We start from the raw sequence: 14,874 nt of genomic DNA on the forward strand, positions 1-14,874 counted from the left end.
CCAGAAGCCAAAGAAGAAAAGACCAACCAAGGAAAAAAAAAAAAATCTGCGTGGCAAACATCAGCACGCTCCTTGCTGCCTTTCGGTAGAAGTTTCTGGACTCCTGCCCAAGCTGGCTGTCCCCTGAGCCTGCAGTTTGCGATTCTGCACTGCATACCAGGGCAGCACAGAGCTGAGCAGGCAGTCACCTCCGTCCACCTGCCCCTCATACTTCTGCTCGTACATCCCAAGCCCTGCTTTAATCTCAGTTTGTTGCGATTAACTAAGCTTCCTAGATCTTAATTTACACACACTGCAGGGAAAATGAGGCACACACTAAAATTTTTCCAAATTCCTGTACTTACTACACGAGACCAAAAATTGAGTTGTCCCTGGACTTAAATCTTTGAATCTGGGAGGCATGTGGGTCCAGACCAAGTCCCCACGTGTGTGGAAATCGAGAGATGGGCATTCCTGAGATCACCACCCACGCCTTGGCTTGAGGTCTGTGACTGAGGGGCAGCAGGCCATCCTGTGGAACCACAGCAGCCCCAAACCTCCCCGGCTAAGGAGTCCAGGTCCTGGGGTCCCAGGCCTGACCCTCCTTGCCTGAGCAGCCAATCAGGTCATGCGTACACAGCTAACCTGAGGATCTTCCTTTTCTCTCTGCCCAGCATCCTGGGAGAGCACTTGCTGGTCCCTCCCTGGGAGAAGGGGGCAGAAAGGCCGGTGCAGTGGGACCTCAAGGTGTGACACGGGCAGAGCTCCTTTTACAAAAAAGGCACCCCCTGTACGTGGAACTCCTGAATACTTGTGGCTCAATTGTTAAATGCTGGTTTAAGTGTACAAAGGGAACCAGAAGCTCAGGAACCCCCAAGGCTAATAAAAAGGCAACGATCTTGCTGCTAGCTGTCCTATCATGTAAGATGACTTTGTCATCCCGGGCACCCTCTGCTGGCCCTTAGGCAGTGGGGCTGGACACAAGCTCTGCCACTGATGGACAAGAAAACCTGGGAAATGTACTCTGCCTCGGAATCTCAGTTTGCTCATCTGTGAAACGAAGCCTATATGGACCTTGAAGGAGTCCAGGTGAGGCAGGGCATCATAGGGCCTGCACCCGGTGTGCTGCCCAGAGCCACTCGTAAGGCCCTTCCTGCCCCTGCTGGAGCACACGCCCAGGCTACCCGGGGTCTTGGCCTCCCCAGCATGCTCAGCTGGGACTTCTAGATTTGGAGCAAAGCTGATTCCAATGGCAGCAGCCTCTCCAGGGTCCCGCTCCAGGGACCAGCCCACTCTTGGGAAAGCGGCTGCTGAACTGTTTGCTCAGTCTCAACAGGACCAGCAGGTAGGGGGCCGCCCTCGGGTCCCCCAGGTCGGTGCTCGCCTCGGAGATGGGCAGGGTTTGCCCTCCACATGTCTGCCAGCCCAGTGCCAGAGCATCTGGTACTGGTGCCTTGGGGAGGCCCAGGAGCCTGCACAGGAGGACGTGTCTGGGGACTGGGAAGAAGGCTGTTCCCTGTGCCTAGATACACCTCTCTCCAGGCCTGGCCTGTGGGGACCCAGCCAGGTCAGCTCAGACCGCCTTGGGGCCCCACAGTCACCCGGGCCTGCTGCCCTTCTAATGGAAGGACCTCCTCCTCTGAGCCAGGTGCCCTCCGACCTCGCACGGCGTGCTCCTGGGGGCAACGAGGACGCTTCCCTGGACTGGAAATAAACGGTCAGTAGACGCCTAGACCCTCCCCAGCCAGGCCCTCGAGCCCGGACCGCTGCCGTCCGTGGTCCCCGCACAGCCAGGCAGGAGGGGTGGCCGCCTACGTTGGTGTGCTGGGTCGAACACAGGGACTCGACAGCCTGGAGTCTGTTTTCAGTGACCAGAAGCTTCTCCCGCAGCCTGTCGGCCTCCTGCTTGCTCTGGGCCTCCGAGCGCTGCAGCAGCTCATAGTCTAGCATCTTCTTCTCGGCCAGGGAGATCTGCTCCTTGAGGAACGCAATGGCCTGCGCCTGGCCCCGGTACTCCACGTCCAGCTTCTCCAGCTCGCGCCCCCGCAGCTCGGCGTCGCGGCACCGGTCCTGGGCCTCCTGCAGCTCCAGCCGGTGCTGGCTGGCCTGCACCTCCAGCTGGGCCCGCCAGTGCTGTTGCAGCCCGGCCAGCTCCTCCTGGGCCTCTTGCAGCTTCTGCCGCAGGCCCTCTTTCTCCTTCACGTGCATGGCCGTCTCAATGTCGTGCTTGGCCCGCAAGTTGCCCAGCTCCAGCTGGTGCTCCATCTTGATGCCCTCCATCACGGCCTTCAGCTCCCCGATCTCCTTCTGCTGGGCACCCGGGCTCGAGTTCAGGGTGGCCTTGAGGTCCTCCAGGGACTTCTGGTGGTCCAAGGCCAGCGAGTCCAGCTTGGACTTCCAGTTGTCCATGAGCCCCATGTTCTCGCTGGTGGCCTGCTGGACCTTGGCCTTGAGGTCCACCACCTCCTGCGCATACTTCTCGTTGGCCGCCCGCAGCTTCTCCACCTCCGCCTGGTAGGCCCTCAGCGCCTTCTCGTACTTGTCCCTCAACAGGCCGCTCTCCCTCTGGTGCTCCTGGCTGGCGGACAGCAGCCGCTCCCGCAGCCGCAGGGTCTCGGCGGCCTCGGGGTGGTCGGCGGGTGGCGGGCCGGAGTGTAGCAGGCACTGCTGTAGCTCCTGGATCTCCCCGCGCCGCAGGCTCAGCTCCTCCTCCAGCTGCAGCACCCGTGACTTCTCGGCCACCGTGGTCAGCTACCGGGAGAGAGGGAGACCGGGGTCAGCGGGCCGGCTGGAGGGCACGGGGGAAGGCCGTGAGAAGGGAAGGACGCCCCACTCCACCTGAGCGCCGCCCTGCCCACCGCAGCTCCCAGGGAGGCTTCCCCAGCCTGTGTCCCAGTGACTCGGGGACTCCCTGGTCCCCGCTGCTCTAGGCGGTTTGGGAAAAATCGGTGGCGAAAGGAAACCATCTATTTGAGGTTATGGCTTTCTTCAAGTTCATGTTATTTTTAAAGGGCAGACACAACAGAGGGAATTCCGTACTATCCTGCTCTAGAAAAGTTCCAGCCGGAACGAGCTGATTCACAGAGAGGCCTTTTGGAGGGGGTGGCCAAAGAAGGGTCCGGTTTAATGTTTAACGCAGAAGAAAAAAAAAAAAAAAGAATGCTCCCAGACCCTCCTTCTGATGGAAAACTCTGAGATCAGAGGCTCCGCCCGCCAGAAACCTACTTCGACCGTGTCAGTGATCACAGGTTTGGGTGCAATATATTTGAAAGTTTTAAATCTTTTACAAGCTTAAGAAATTTGTTTCTGAAGGTGACCCTTACTTCAATAAACCTGCTTTTGTTTTTCTAATCAGGTTGAACCCTAGAGGAAGATGCCTTGGTGTGGAGGACTCCAGCCTGTCAACCGTGACTGGGTCCGTTTCTTCAAGCAGACTCCGTGTCCATGCATGTGTACTGCACACGCAGTCACCTGGCAAAGGCCAGTGTGTGGACAGGGACCCGTGTGTGTCTCCAGATGCTCACGGGTACACACGTGCTCACTCGTGTACTGAGGCCGACCTGCGGAAGCCAATGGTCGCCCACCCCACACCCACAGCCTGTGTTCGGTGGTTTTCCCCAAGCTCTGCTCTGCGGCTGCTTAACTCCACGGCCGGGGGAACTGCAGCTGGGCTGTCCGCTGGGCTGACCAGCTGTTTGGATGTGTGCCTGCCTGGGGGCCCAGCCCCCGGGGCACGCATGATGGGCGTGGAGGGGCTCGCAGGGTCTGGAGACTGGACTCAGACCCATGCCCTGGGAATCAGGGGGGACTTCACTCCCACGCAGAGCTCTCCCTGGCCCAGGAACCACTCCCACCCTGCGGCTGACACCGAGTCTCATGCCCTGGGAACACCCCACTCCCTCGAAGGCCCACCACTGCCCCAGGTCCTTCAGGTTGGCCCCTCATGCCATTTTATTTAAGACCCTCCAGGCTAAAGAATCCACAGTTAAAGGACCCACAGTCTCCCAACCTCTGCCTTCCCCAGCCTGGGGAGAAGGGAGGCATGGATAGGTTGGCCACAGAAGGGGCAGAATGTTCCCAAGAGCCCCCGATTTCTGAAGATGACAAAGCACGGTCATGGCAATGCAGTGGTGGGGGGGCGGGGGGAGGCTCGCACAGAACGCTCCCAGCCAGTGGGTCCACGAGCTGGGGAGCAAAGTCCCAGAGAACCAAGACCCCCTCCTCTCAACAAGCACCACATGGCCACGGAGCATAGAAGCACGTTCCTAAACCTCCCTAGAAGGGGCGCAAAAGGAAAGAAAAAAAAAAAAGTGAGGAGAGCGGCCAGAGAGAGAGAAAATAATAAAAACAGGGCAGCTGAAGGGGCGTCAGCAGGCGAAGGCGCTGGTGGCAGGAGGTGGCGGCGGTTACCCTGTTGTCGGCTAATTCTCGGAGCAGCCGCTCGGCCTGCGCCTTCTCCAGTAGCAGGTGTTTCTCCAGCTCGCCAATGCGCGCGTGCTCCAGCTGCGTCTGGGTCTGGTCCACCCGGGGCGGGTGGCGAGGTGGGGACAGGAGAGAGGGGCACAGGGACAGGAAGCCGGAGGAAGAGAGAAAAAGAGAGAGAGAGGCAGGTCATCTTCTGTGCACAAGGCAGGAGAGCAGGTGAAGGAAAGAGAGGAGGTCTGGGGAGGCGGGGCGGGGTGGGCCTGCTGCCCGCCCCTCACTGTGTCCCCGCTGGGTGTGTTTAAGGGCAGAGCACAGACTGCAGTAACCCTGCCCAAGCCGGCCCCTGGAAGGGGCAACAACGGGCACCTGGATCCCTTCTGTCACCCCCAGGTGGCCCTTCCCCTTGCAGCCCCGGGGCAGGAGCCAAAGCCTACTCCCCCCGCCCCATCGGGAAGCCTAGGGCTGTTTCTCATTTTAGGCACAGACTCCTGCACACAGGAAGCCCCTGTAAATGACCCCAGGATTCCTGGCCCCCAGGCCTGTCTTAAAGGTCAAAGAACCGACTGAACGGGAGGTTTTCAAATATACCCATACGGTCAGGATTCTCCCGGCCAGGCCTCCTTAGCGGAGGCTGGACTAGGCCTCCCACCGCCCTGCCCCAAACCCGGCCCCAGCACTGCCCACTCCCCAGGCCCTGCCGAGGACGCCCGGCCTCCCGAAAGCACAAGAGCACTTTTGTCCCTGCCTCACAACACCCGCTTCACACACTGACAAAGCCCGACATTCTCCGGGCATCCAGGCTGGCATTTGGATTTCCCCTAAGAGATCTGCGAGGGCAGCAGAAGGCTGAAGGCCCAGGGCATCCAGAGGGGTCTGGACACCAAGCTCTCCATAGGGAGAAGCCAGGGTGCTCTGTCTGCATCCTCCCGCGCATCCCATCATCACCAAGGAGAGACGAGGTGAGAGCAAATCTGAGCGGCAGTTCAGGAGAGGCAGGGCTTAGCACCGCAGCCTGTTGTGTGAAAACCAAGAATACGCCCGACACGGGCAAGGGTAATGGTGACGGTGCAGACTCACAGTACCGTCCCAGAAATACTCGTGCAGTTCACCAGGAGCTACAGAGACCTTTATGTCCTCTGGCCCGTGATCGTATTCCTGTGAATTTTCCTAGAGGAACAAATGCCTCTTCTCTCTCTCCCCCCAAGAGGGCAGCATGCCCCAGTGCTAAAATACAGCCCTGCTCAGTCTCTTCCAGAAAATTACAGGCTGAAGATGGTGCCTCAACCCCAGCCTTGCAGGGGCCGTGTCACCTTGCTCCTTCTCCTCTGATGACAGGCACAGCGACCCTGCCCGGGACCCACACTTACACAGAGCCTGATCACAAACACCATACCTGTGGCCCCGAGGGCAAGAAAAGCCTCCAGCTTCACAAGTTCACGGGCAACTTCATGGGCAACAAAAGGACCCTTCACTCTCACTTTCAGAACTCCCAGCCTCCTGGTCCATGGGGGCACAGGAGAACCCATAGGAGCTTGGGGCGGGGGGAGAGCCCCTGAAGCCTAGATTTTAGGTGAGATGGACGACCTGGGAGGATGTAATTTCTGTCTCACGTGCCAACTTTAGAACCCAAGCCCCGCCCCCTCGCACACACACACACACACACACACGGGGTATCTCGGTTATCTCGCTATCTCACAGCGGCCACTCCAGGGGAACACCTCAGGCTCAGAATCATCCAGCAACTTGGGGCAGCAGGAGGCCTAAACCTCAGACTCCCAGGTTCTAGAGCCAGGGCCTCCCCACCCCCAAACCAGCCTGACTCCACGGAGCGGAGACACAGACTTCCAGCAGCAACACTGAGCAGTGACGGAAGCTCCTGAAATGGGGGACTCCCTGTGTCCCTGGCCCCGTCCAAATCCCAGAAGCTCGGTGAAGCCTGGCCTGAGCCCTTGACCTACAGCTTTCCCCCTTCTTCTTGCACGCACGGTGTCTACCCCACTCCAAAGCACAAAGTTACTGCCTTGGGACGCCCCTCGGATAACAGAAAGCTGCTATTATTAATTGGGGAGGAGTCTCCCCAACTGCACCAGTGGCTCCTGAAGGCCAGAGGCACGTCGCCCCTCTTAATCTCCCTCCAGGCCTTGAGCTGCACAGCCAGTTCTCAACAAATAGCTGATTCTGAGTTCTGACTCTTCCCCTTACAATGGGCGTTCCCATGCCAAGGAAAAAAAACACCGAGGCGCTATTTAATTCACAAAACAGTAACACAAATCCCCTGGATGATAAAACAACAGCAAAACCCCAGTATCTTCAAGTCTAAGGTAGCTGCCTGACGTCCCCACCAGGGGGGCAGCAGGGAGTGGCACATGTTTTCATGAGGCAACATGAGGCCACACCCATTCAAGAACCACAAAACATGTCCCCGGCCTGTTTTCCAGAAGCATCTCACCATGCTGTGCCCTGCTCTGGCATCGGGGACAGGAAGGAGCGCAAGACAGACAGGGCCCCCCCAAGGGGCTTACATCTGGGGAGGGATGCAAACAATACGTGACCAGTGAGGACCATTTCAGACTGTGACTTGGCCTAGGAACAGAGCAAGGAGGATGACGCAAAATCAAGGAGGCAGAGAAGGGCCCTCTGAGAAATACAATTCAAGGGGAGACCTGCAGGAAAAGCAGGAACCGGCTGACCAGGGCAGGGGTGGAGGAGAAACGAGGAACCAGCGCGTGCAGCAGCTCAGACAGAGCATGGGGTGTTCTAGCTCAGACAGGAGCCCCACATACCTGGAGCAGGGCTGGATCCCCAGGGTCGTCCCTGGGCTACAGAGCCCGGCTTTTATCTAGAGTTGCGCCACCAGATGTGTGAGCAGGGAAGGGGCAGGATCTGATTTATGTTTTCAAGAGATTTGGTCATAGGCTGTCTGCAGTTTGCTTCAGAATAACCTGAGACAGGGCTGCGGATGGCGGTGAAACAAGAGTGGCCAGGAGCTGATCATTGTTGAAGCTGGGCGATGGGTAAATGGAAGTGCATCACACCATCCTCTCTACTTATGTTAAAATTTTTTCCCACGTTAAAAAATTTTAAAGATTCTTTTTGAAGGCTATCTGGCTTCAGTGTGGAACAAGAGAGGAAACACAGGGGCCAAACAGAGGGGTAACTTGTCCCAGGTCACCCACTGTGACCTGGTCCAGGAAGGTGGCGGCGGGGATGAAGACAATTTTGGAGGCAAGGTCAAGTGGGTTTCTGATGGAAGGACGAGGGAAAGAGAAGGTTCAAGATGAATTTTAGCTGCGGGGCCTGAGCAACCATGTGGATTGTGGGGCCAATTACTGAGATGGGAAGGATAAGGGGGGTGCGGGGTGAAGGGGAGGCAGGAACAAACGGAGAGATCTGTCTGGGGCACGTTACATGTGGGGGGTGCTGTCCTGGGCTGAAGAGCATCTCCCCAAATTTCATGTCCACCTGGAACCTCAGAATGTGACCTCGTTTTGAATAGGGTCTTTGCACATGGAAGTAGTTACGATGACATCATACTGGGTTAAGGTGGGTCTGATGACTAGTGTCCTTATGAGAAGGTCACGGGAAGAGACACAGGAACACACAGGGAGGAAGGCCACGTGACGACAGAGGCAGTGATGCGGCGACAAGTCGAGGAACCCCAGGGGCTGCCAGCCATCCTACCAGAGCTGGGAGAGAGGCATGGGACTGGCCGTGTCCACACCTTGATTTCAGACTTGTGGCCTCCAGCACCGTGAGAGCATAAACGTGTGCTGTCTGAAGCCACTGAATTGTGGCAGTTTTTTCCTGAAGCCCCGGGAACTACTACAAGTAGCTGCCACTTGCTCTTCCTGGTGGGGATGTCCAGTGGGTATACTGGTGTGGAGCTCAGGGGAGGACCAAGGGAATCGTGGGCTTATAAAGGGCATTAATGCCACAGACTGGACGCTCTCAGGGAGAGTGTAGACTGAGACTGAGCCCCTGGACAGGCCAACATTCAAGGTCAGGAAGGAGGTGAGAGGTTGGAATGGGGCACCTTGCGTAGCTGGGGGAGTGAGGACAGGAGAAGGACAAGCAGAGAACTGGGGTGACATAGCTGGAGGGGGACCAGAAGCTCAAGGATGTATTCTGGGTTTTATTTTTGACTTTTAAGACAGGTGAGGATGAGAGGGACTTTTGCCTTCTGGTTACCATGAATATAGTCACAATAAAAACAGCAGCAACGGGGCTCCACTGCCCTTGGACTGAATTAGCTGTCTGTCACTGTCTGTCCCACCCCCACGCCTCTCCCAGCCAAGGCTGATTGGATCTGGGCTGGACACCTGATCCAAAGCCAGTCAGCCCATTGGCTAGCCTGGGGCCAATCAGATTCTCCCAAGAGGACAGCTGGGAGATAGTGGGTGCTGAAGGCTGGGCGGATCCAGGAGGATGGGTGTCGGGGAGAAGGGAGCAGATGTGCCAGGAGACTTGCAGACACGGTGACAGACAGACTGACCATGAGTCATGAGAAGAGGGAGGCCCCTCAGTGGGGGAGAATAGGCTCCATTTCTGATGCTGTTCCTCCTTCTGGTTCCCTGAACTGCCTGCCATTGGGGCTGTGAGACTTCCCTGCAGCCTTTCAGTAACCCCCGGATGACTGGACTTAGCAGGAGGGGTCTCTGTTCTTTGCAACCACAGGTGCTTTTCCCAGAAGCCCCCCCGCCCAGCCTCTGCAGAAGGGCAGCCGCCCAGCAGGAGAGCCTGCTACACATCACCACATGACCTGCCCCCTTGGCTAAGACGGAAACTTACACTGGAACACCCTGATACCAGGCTGGGGTCCCTACACCAGGTTGTGCCCCAGTATCCATCCTTTAAGCTCAGGCAGCAAAACCTGCCTCAACAGGGGCAGCTGTCCGTGACCCTAGATCACACATGTCTCTCCCCAAGCCGTGGTCATCCAGGGACAGGACAGCCATGTGCACAATTCTGCTGGACGTTGGAAGTCATAGGGGTCTTAACACGGCTTTGTCACAAAATCAGAAACCGTAATTTCCCCTTGGAGCTCAGACATGATCTAGTGCAGTGATTCCCAAAGCATGGTCCCCAGACCAGCATCACCTGGCAACTTGTTAGAAATGCAGATTCTCAGGGCCCACCCAGACCTACCGAACGGCCACTCAGGTCAGGGCCCAGCATTTCGTGTCTGAACACACCCTCTAGGTGATGAATTCTCAAGTCTGAGAATCACTGACCTAGTTCAACCTCCTCATTTTACAGAGGAGCCAACAGAGGCCCAGGAAAAGGAAGAGGCTGCCCAAGGCCAATTAGGGCCAGGACCAGAGTGTGGAGAGGGACTGAACTGACTGCCCCCTGCCCCATCTGACGGTTCTGGGAGTCCTTGTCTTTTGTCACCTCCCAGGGAGCAGGAAGGGTCTCAGTGGAAAGGCACTCCTGCCCACCCAACTGTGAGCAGGCCTAATGAGCCCCGTGGTCTCCAAATGATTTGGTGAGGGGGGCTAGTGTTTGTCTTGGGGGGCAGGGATCCTTAAGTGCTTTACTCATTGATGTGAGCATCCTTCATCCCTCAGCTCAGAAAGGGTGGGTTGGATTGCAGAGTGAGAGTGAAAGGTCCAGACCCCTCGTCCAGGTGCTATAACTGAGGAGGCGCTGTAACTAGCCATTCTTACAGGCTGGATGCAGGAGTCAGGAGTCCTGGGTCCTGGTCCCACTGGCTGCTGACTTGCTCCATGACTGGGAGGGTCCCTTTGCCTTTCTGAGCCTGTTTTCCCGTCTATAAATTCTGTGACTCAACCACAAGCTATTTCCAGCCAAAATTTTACGTGGAATTCAAGATGAACAAAGGGCCCAGGGAACACCTTTAGGGCTACTGCCCAAGAAAGAAGGGATGGGGGAGCCTGGCCACTATGTCCTCAGGCCCAGCTCTGTGGATGCCTTGGGTCCATTCCACCCAGCTGCTGACACAGGAAGCATGGTCCCTCTGGGGCTCCTGGAGCTGAGCCATTCCCACTTCTGACACCTGAGTCTCTCATGACCGCCACCCCCCAACCCCCCCCGCCAGGGTATGATCTTAGACCCTTCCCCATTTCTTCCTTGCAATACCCCCGCCCCCTCCCAGGGGGCCCAGAGTTGCTGCCTAGACCTCATGGCCATTTGCCCTTCGAGGGCGGGGCTTGGGGTGCAAGCCTGGGGTGGGGGGGCCTTTGACCATTACCTCCAGGTCTCCCTTGGTGATGGACTCCTCCTCCACTCGGAACTGCAGGTCCTCCACCTTCCTGCAGGGGGAGAGGGGGCTGAGTGAGCATCACCCAGAGGGGTGGGCTTTGCCAAGTCAGCAATAGCAGAGAGAGCCAAGGCCACAGGTGGCCCAAAGTCCACACTCAGATTATGCAGAAGACACTGCCCAGAGCCCCAAGTTCCCGGAAACATCCAGCCCTCCCAAATTACTGATCCATGCTCTACACAGAGAACACTGGCTTCTCTAAAATAGACACTGCTTTGGGAAAGATCCTCAGTGTTCTCCTTACTTGCTGCAAGAAATCAATCCTTCCTTCTGCAAAAAAATAAAAAAAATAAAAAAATAAATACACACACACACACACACACACACACACACACACACACACACATATAAAATAGGAATGTTTAATGCAGCATCCTTCCCCGCTAGGGTGGTTAAATAAAAAACAGAATGGATAGTAAATGGAGGCACTAACAGCTGTTTTCATCACAGCAGGGAACAGACCTGTCGCATGGAACAGTCTGTGGGGAAGGAGGCCAGGTGGACTTCTTCCCCTACTGACCCCATTCTCATTCCCTCCCCTCAAAATCAGGGCCGAGAGCCCCAGCCCCCACTGCTTGGGCTGCTCCCTGATGTGGAGGGCCCCCAATGCCCTGCTGCAAGTGTGGGGCCCACCCTCAAGGAGACACCCACCCACCCCCGAGAGAGCACAGGGAAGAGACACAGGCACATTACAGCTCACAAAGCTGCTACTCCTGGGGCCTCGTGACAGCTCCCAGCAGAGGATGAAACTAAGACCCAGAAAGGGCCAGTGACCTGCCCAAGGTCACACAGCAAGTGCAGGGCAATGCTGGGACTTGCACCCAGGCCTTCCTGAACACAACTCCCACGACGTCTCAAAGATCTGTTTTTGTTTGTTGGCATCAGGCAAGTTGCCATGGGAACCAGATGCGTGGGCCCCACCGACCCTCTCAGGCAGATATGAATAAGCCCTCCTGTCTCCAAGTCAGACAGTAACAACAGCTCGTGGAGCACATGCCTCAGCTGAAAGCCCAAAACCAGACCCAAGTCGGGGGGAGGTGGAGGGCTGGGTCTGGGAGGTGCTACTGTGCAGGGGAGCAGAGGAAGCTGCAGAAATCTGTGTGTCAGCAGCTAGGAGACAAAGAGAGGCTTCTGGGCTGAGGGAAACCCTTGTCAGGCCCTAGTCAGCTCTGAGTTCCACCAGGTGACCCAGGACCAAGTCAGGCCAGAGTCCCCACACGGAGGGAACACAACTCCCACTTGCCACTGGTAGGACAGCAAGAGCCAGTGGCACCACTAACAGGCTGGTGACCTCAGGCAAGTCCGTTCCCTGCTCTGAGCCTCAGTTTCCTTTTCTGTGACCTGGGGGGCAAAACCTGCCTCCTGGGCTAACTGTGAGCCAGAGAGAGACAGAGCAGGTAAAGCGCCCCCAGCCCCGGGGCTGAGCCCCAGGCGCAAGGTGTTTCCAGGGGCCTTTTCCTGCTGCTTCTCTGAGCCTCGGTTTCCTGACACATGAAATGGGAATGAAGCTTCGGGACACGGGCTGTGAGCTCCACGTGAGGGACCTGATGCAGAAGGGGTGTTCCCTGCGCTGAACTGGGTCACGGGGTGGGGACATCGGATGCACGTCTCCCTAGTGAGAGGTCCCCCCACCCGCCTGGGCGTTCTCATGATGCTGCATGAGCCGAGCTGGGCAGGAACGGTGAACCCCATGTCAGGAAGGAAAACAGTGACGTATGTAGTGTCTCCCATGTGCTCAGTGTCATGCTGGGTGCTTTACTGGAGTTATCTCGTAAGTCCTCCCAACAGCCTGCAGAGATGGGGATCATCACCCCACTTCGCAGATGAGACGACTAAGGCCCGCAGAGCTCATGTCACCAGCCCAGGTGACACAGCCAGTACGTGGTGGAGGCGGGGTTTGTGCCTGCTGGTCCCGAGCCTTGCTTTTCCTGGTCATCCTTAACAAGGCTCTGGGAAAGTGTCCCGCCAGGACCAGGACAGGAGCGGCACCTACCTCCTCTCCTCCTCCAGCTGGTTGGACAGGTCCACCTTCTCTTTCCGCACGCTCTCCACCAGCAGCCGGGCCCGCTGCAGCTTCTCCTCTGCCTCTGCAACATACTGGGCCCCAAGCGAGGGCCAGGACAGGGTCAGCCTCCTCCTGGGGACCGGGAGCCAGGTGGGGGAGGGGTGGGTGTGGAGGGGGTGCAAGGAGCCAGGCCTGGAACCCAGCCACCCCTACTCCCCTGCCAGCCCTAGTCTGACCGGAACCGTGGACCTAGATGTGAGGGAAGAGGGCCGGCTGCGTGCCAGGGACGGGAACCTCAGGTCCACCTGCCCCCAGTCCCTGCCACCTCCCTCAGCCCTTGAGGGCCTAAGACCTATTGTCTTGTCAAGGCCCCTGTCACGGCACACACATGAGCTTGGCCTTAGTAATTCCAGAACCCGAGGGAAGAGTGAGCCTGGCTCCAAATGGGGACAGGGGCCTCGGACGGAGCTCCCACGTGGGGAACAAGCAGCAGAGAAGGGTAGACACATGACAGCAGCAGAGCCAAGGCTATGGGCAAGGACTTCCTTCCCTGAAACCCAACCCAGGAATCAACCTGCTCGAAAGCAGTCTGAAATGTGGACAGAGGTACCCCAAAAATGTTTACATCAGGATTATTTAGAAAAAGTGAGGAATTGGAAAACAACCTAAACACCAGCAGGGGACAGGCCACGTCAGTAAGGACACGGTCCGCAACAGACGGCCACGCAGTCCTTCAAACGGGGAAGAATTTTCCATGACCTAGAAATCGTGCTCGCACTATAAGAAGTAGGAAAAAGCAGGACACGCAACTTTGTATCGAGGTTCTGGAGGTGGAATGTGGACCTACCACTGGAAGGAAATTCACCAGGAGGATGAGGGGTGTTGGTAACATGCGTCTCAGTTTTCTCTGCACACCTCAAGTTCTGCTCACTGAGCGTGACTGAGGGACAAGACTGGCCCGAGGAGACCGCTGGTGCCCTCCGGGTGCTCCGTGGCCCTGCCTGCCACCCACCTGCTCGTGCTGTGCCTTGAGCAGGGCGATCTCCTTCTCCACCTCACAGATGTGGCTCGTGGCCTTGGCCACCTCGGCCCGCTCCAGGTCCCGTTCAGCCAGCAACTGCTCGATGTGCTGCTGTTTCTCCTTCAGCGCCTCTTGCAAGGCAGTCGTGCCCGAGATCTTGCGGGCATAGCGCGAAGAGGTCTCCGTGAGCTGCAGGAAGGCGTGGGTGCAGGCAGGGCTCAGGGATGCGGAGCACCGTCCAGGCAACCCACCACTACCCAGCAAGTGGGGGGCCCAAGTGCCTCAACTCCTGGGGTTCGGTTCCTCCCCTCCCAGGGCCCTAGACACTCTGCCTAGTTATGTAGAGGGAATCATGATGTTTGCGATCCAGGGAACTTCCTCTCTCAGGAGAGTCACAGCCCCTGGGGGTCTGCCTCAAGGTGGGCTCTCTCACCTGGGCCACCTTCTCCTGGACTAGGAGGAACCTCCCGTGTAGACAGAGCTCTGCTGGAAGGGCAACCTCACCTTCCCTCCTCACCCAAGGTGGCTGTGCCAGCCTTTCTAAAGCACCTGCCCTGCACCTGTATCACCTGTGTGCACCTGTATTACCTGCCCTGCCTCTGTATGACCCTCTTTAACTCCCAGGGAAGGGCTTAAGCTACTGACAAATCGGTAATATAAAAATAACAATAAATGTAAATGGGTCAATTTCTCTGTTAAAAAATATATACTTTCATCTTTGTTCAAAAACTCCAAACTGACGGATGCCCGGAACCAGAGCAAGTCAGGGGACAACTGGGTCTCTCTGTCCCCGCCCCACTCCCATACACACACCAGGGTATCCCTCACCAGGCCACTGCGGCTGGGCCGGCCCCCCACGGAGGAGGCCACAGAGCTGACAGAGCTGATGGAGGAACTGCTGGGACTGTGGGTCAGTGCCGAGACTCCCATGGCCATGCGCTTGGTCTTCTTGGCCTTGGCTGGGCTGGTGGATGGGAAGCCGATGCGGATTACCTTGTGGATGGGCGCGAAGAGACCAAACTTGGGTGGGCACTGGAAGTACCTGGAGAGGTAGGAGAGACCATGCTGCTGTCACAACCCCACAGCCTGGAGCCTGGCCTGCCTCCCCTACCTCTTCAGAGCCCAGCAGAGAGAGGCTTCTTCTGGGGGACCCATCACCCACAC

General features: G+C 57.4%; 1 protein-coding gene across 3 annotated transcripts in view; it reads right to left on the minus strand.

Moving 5' to 3' along the window:
* The window catches only part of CLIP2 (CAP-Gly domain containing linker protein 2), a 75,091-nt gene that overhangs the window by 14,653 nt on the left and 45,564 nt on the right, over nt 1-14,874 (minus strand). For 2 of the 3 annotated variants that reach the window (XM_079945342.1, XM_079945343.1), the window contains exons 5-9: nt 14,539-14,752; nt 13,702-13,899; nt 12,678-12,781; nt 10,616-10,676; nt 1,795-2,730 (exon numbers count right to left, since the gene is read on the minus strand). In XM_079945342.1, the coding sequence (XP_079801468.1) occupies nt 1,795-2,730; nt 10,616-10,676; nt 12,678-12,781; nt 13,702-13,899; nt 14,539-14,752 (1,513 nt within the window). Of the gene's footprint in view, nt 1-1,794; nt 2,731-4,389; nt 4,495-10,615; nt 10,677-12,677; nt 12,782-13,701; nt 13,900-14,538; nt 14,753-14,874 lie in introns of all 3 variants that reach the window. The other variant, XM_079945344.1, reaches the window with a different exon arrangement.

Source organism: Stenella coeruleoalba (genome assembly GCF_951394435.1).
Source record: "Stenella coeruleoalba genome assembly, chromosome: 15".
Lineage (NCBI taxonomy): Eukaryota > Metazoa > Chordata > Mammalia > Artiodactyla > Delphinidae > Stenella > Stenella coeruleoalba.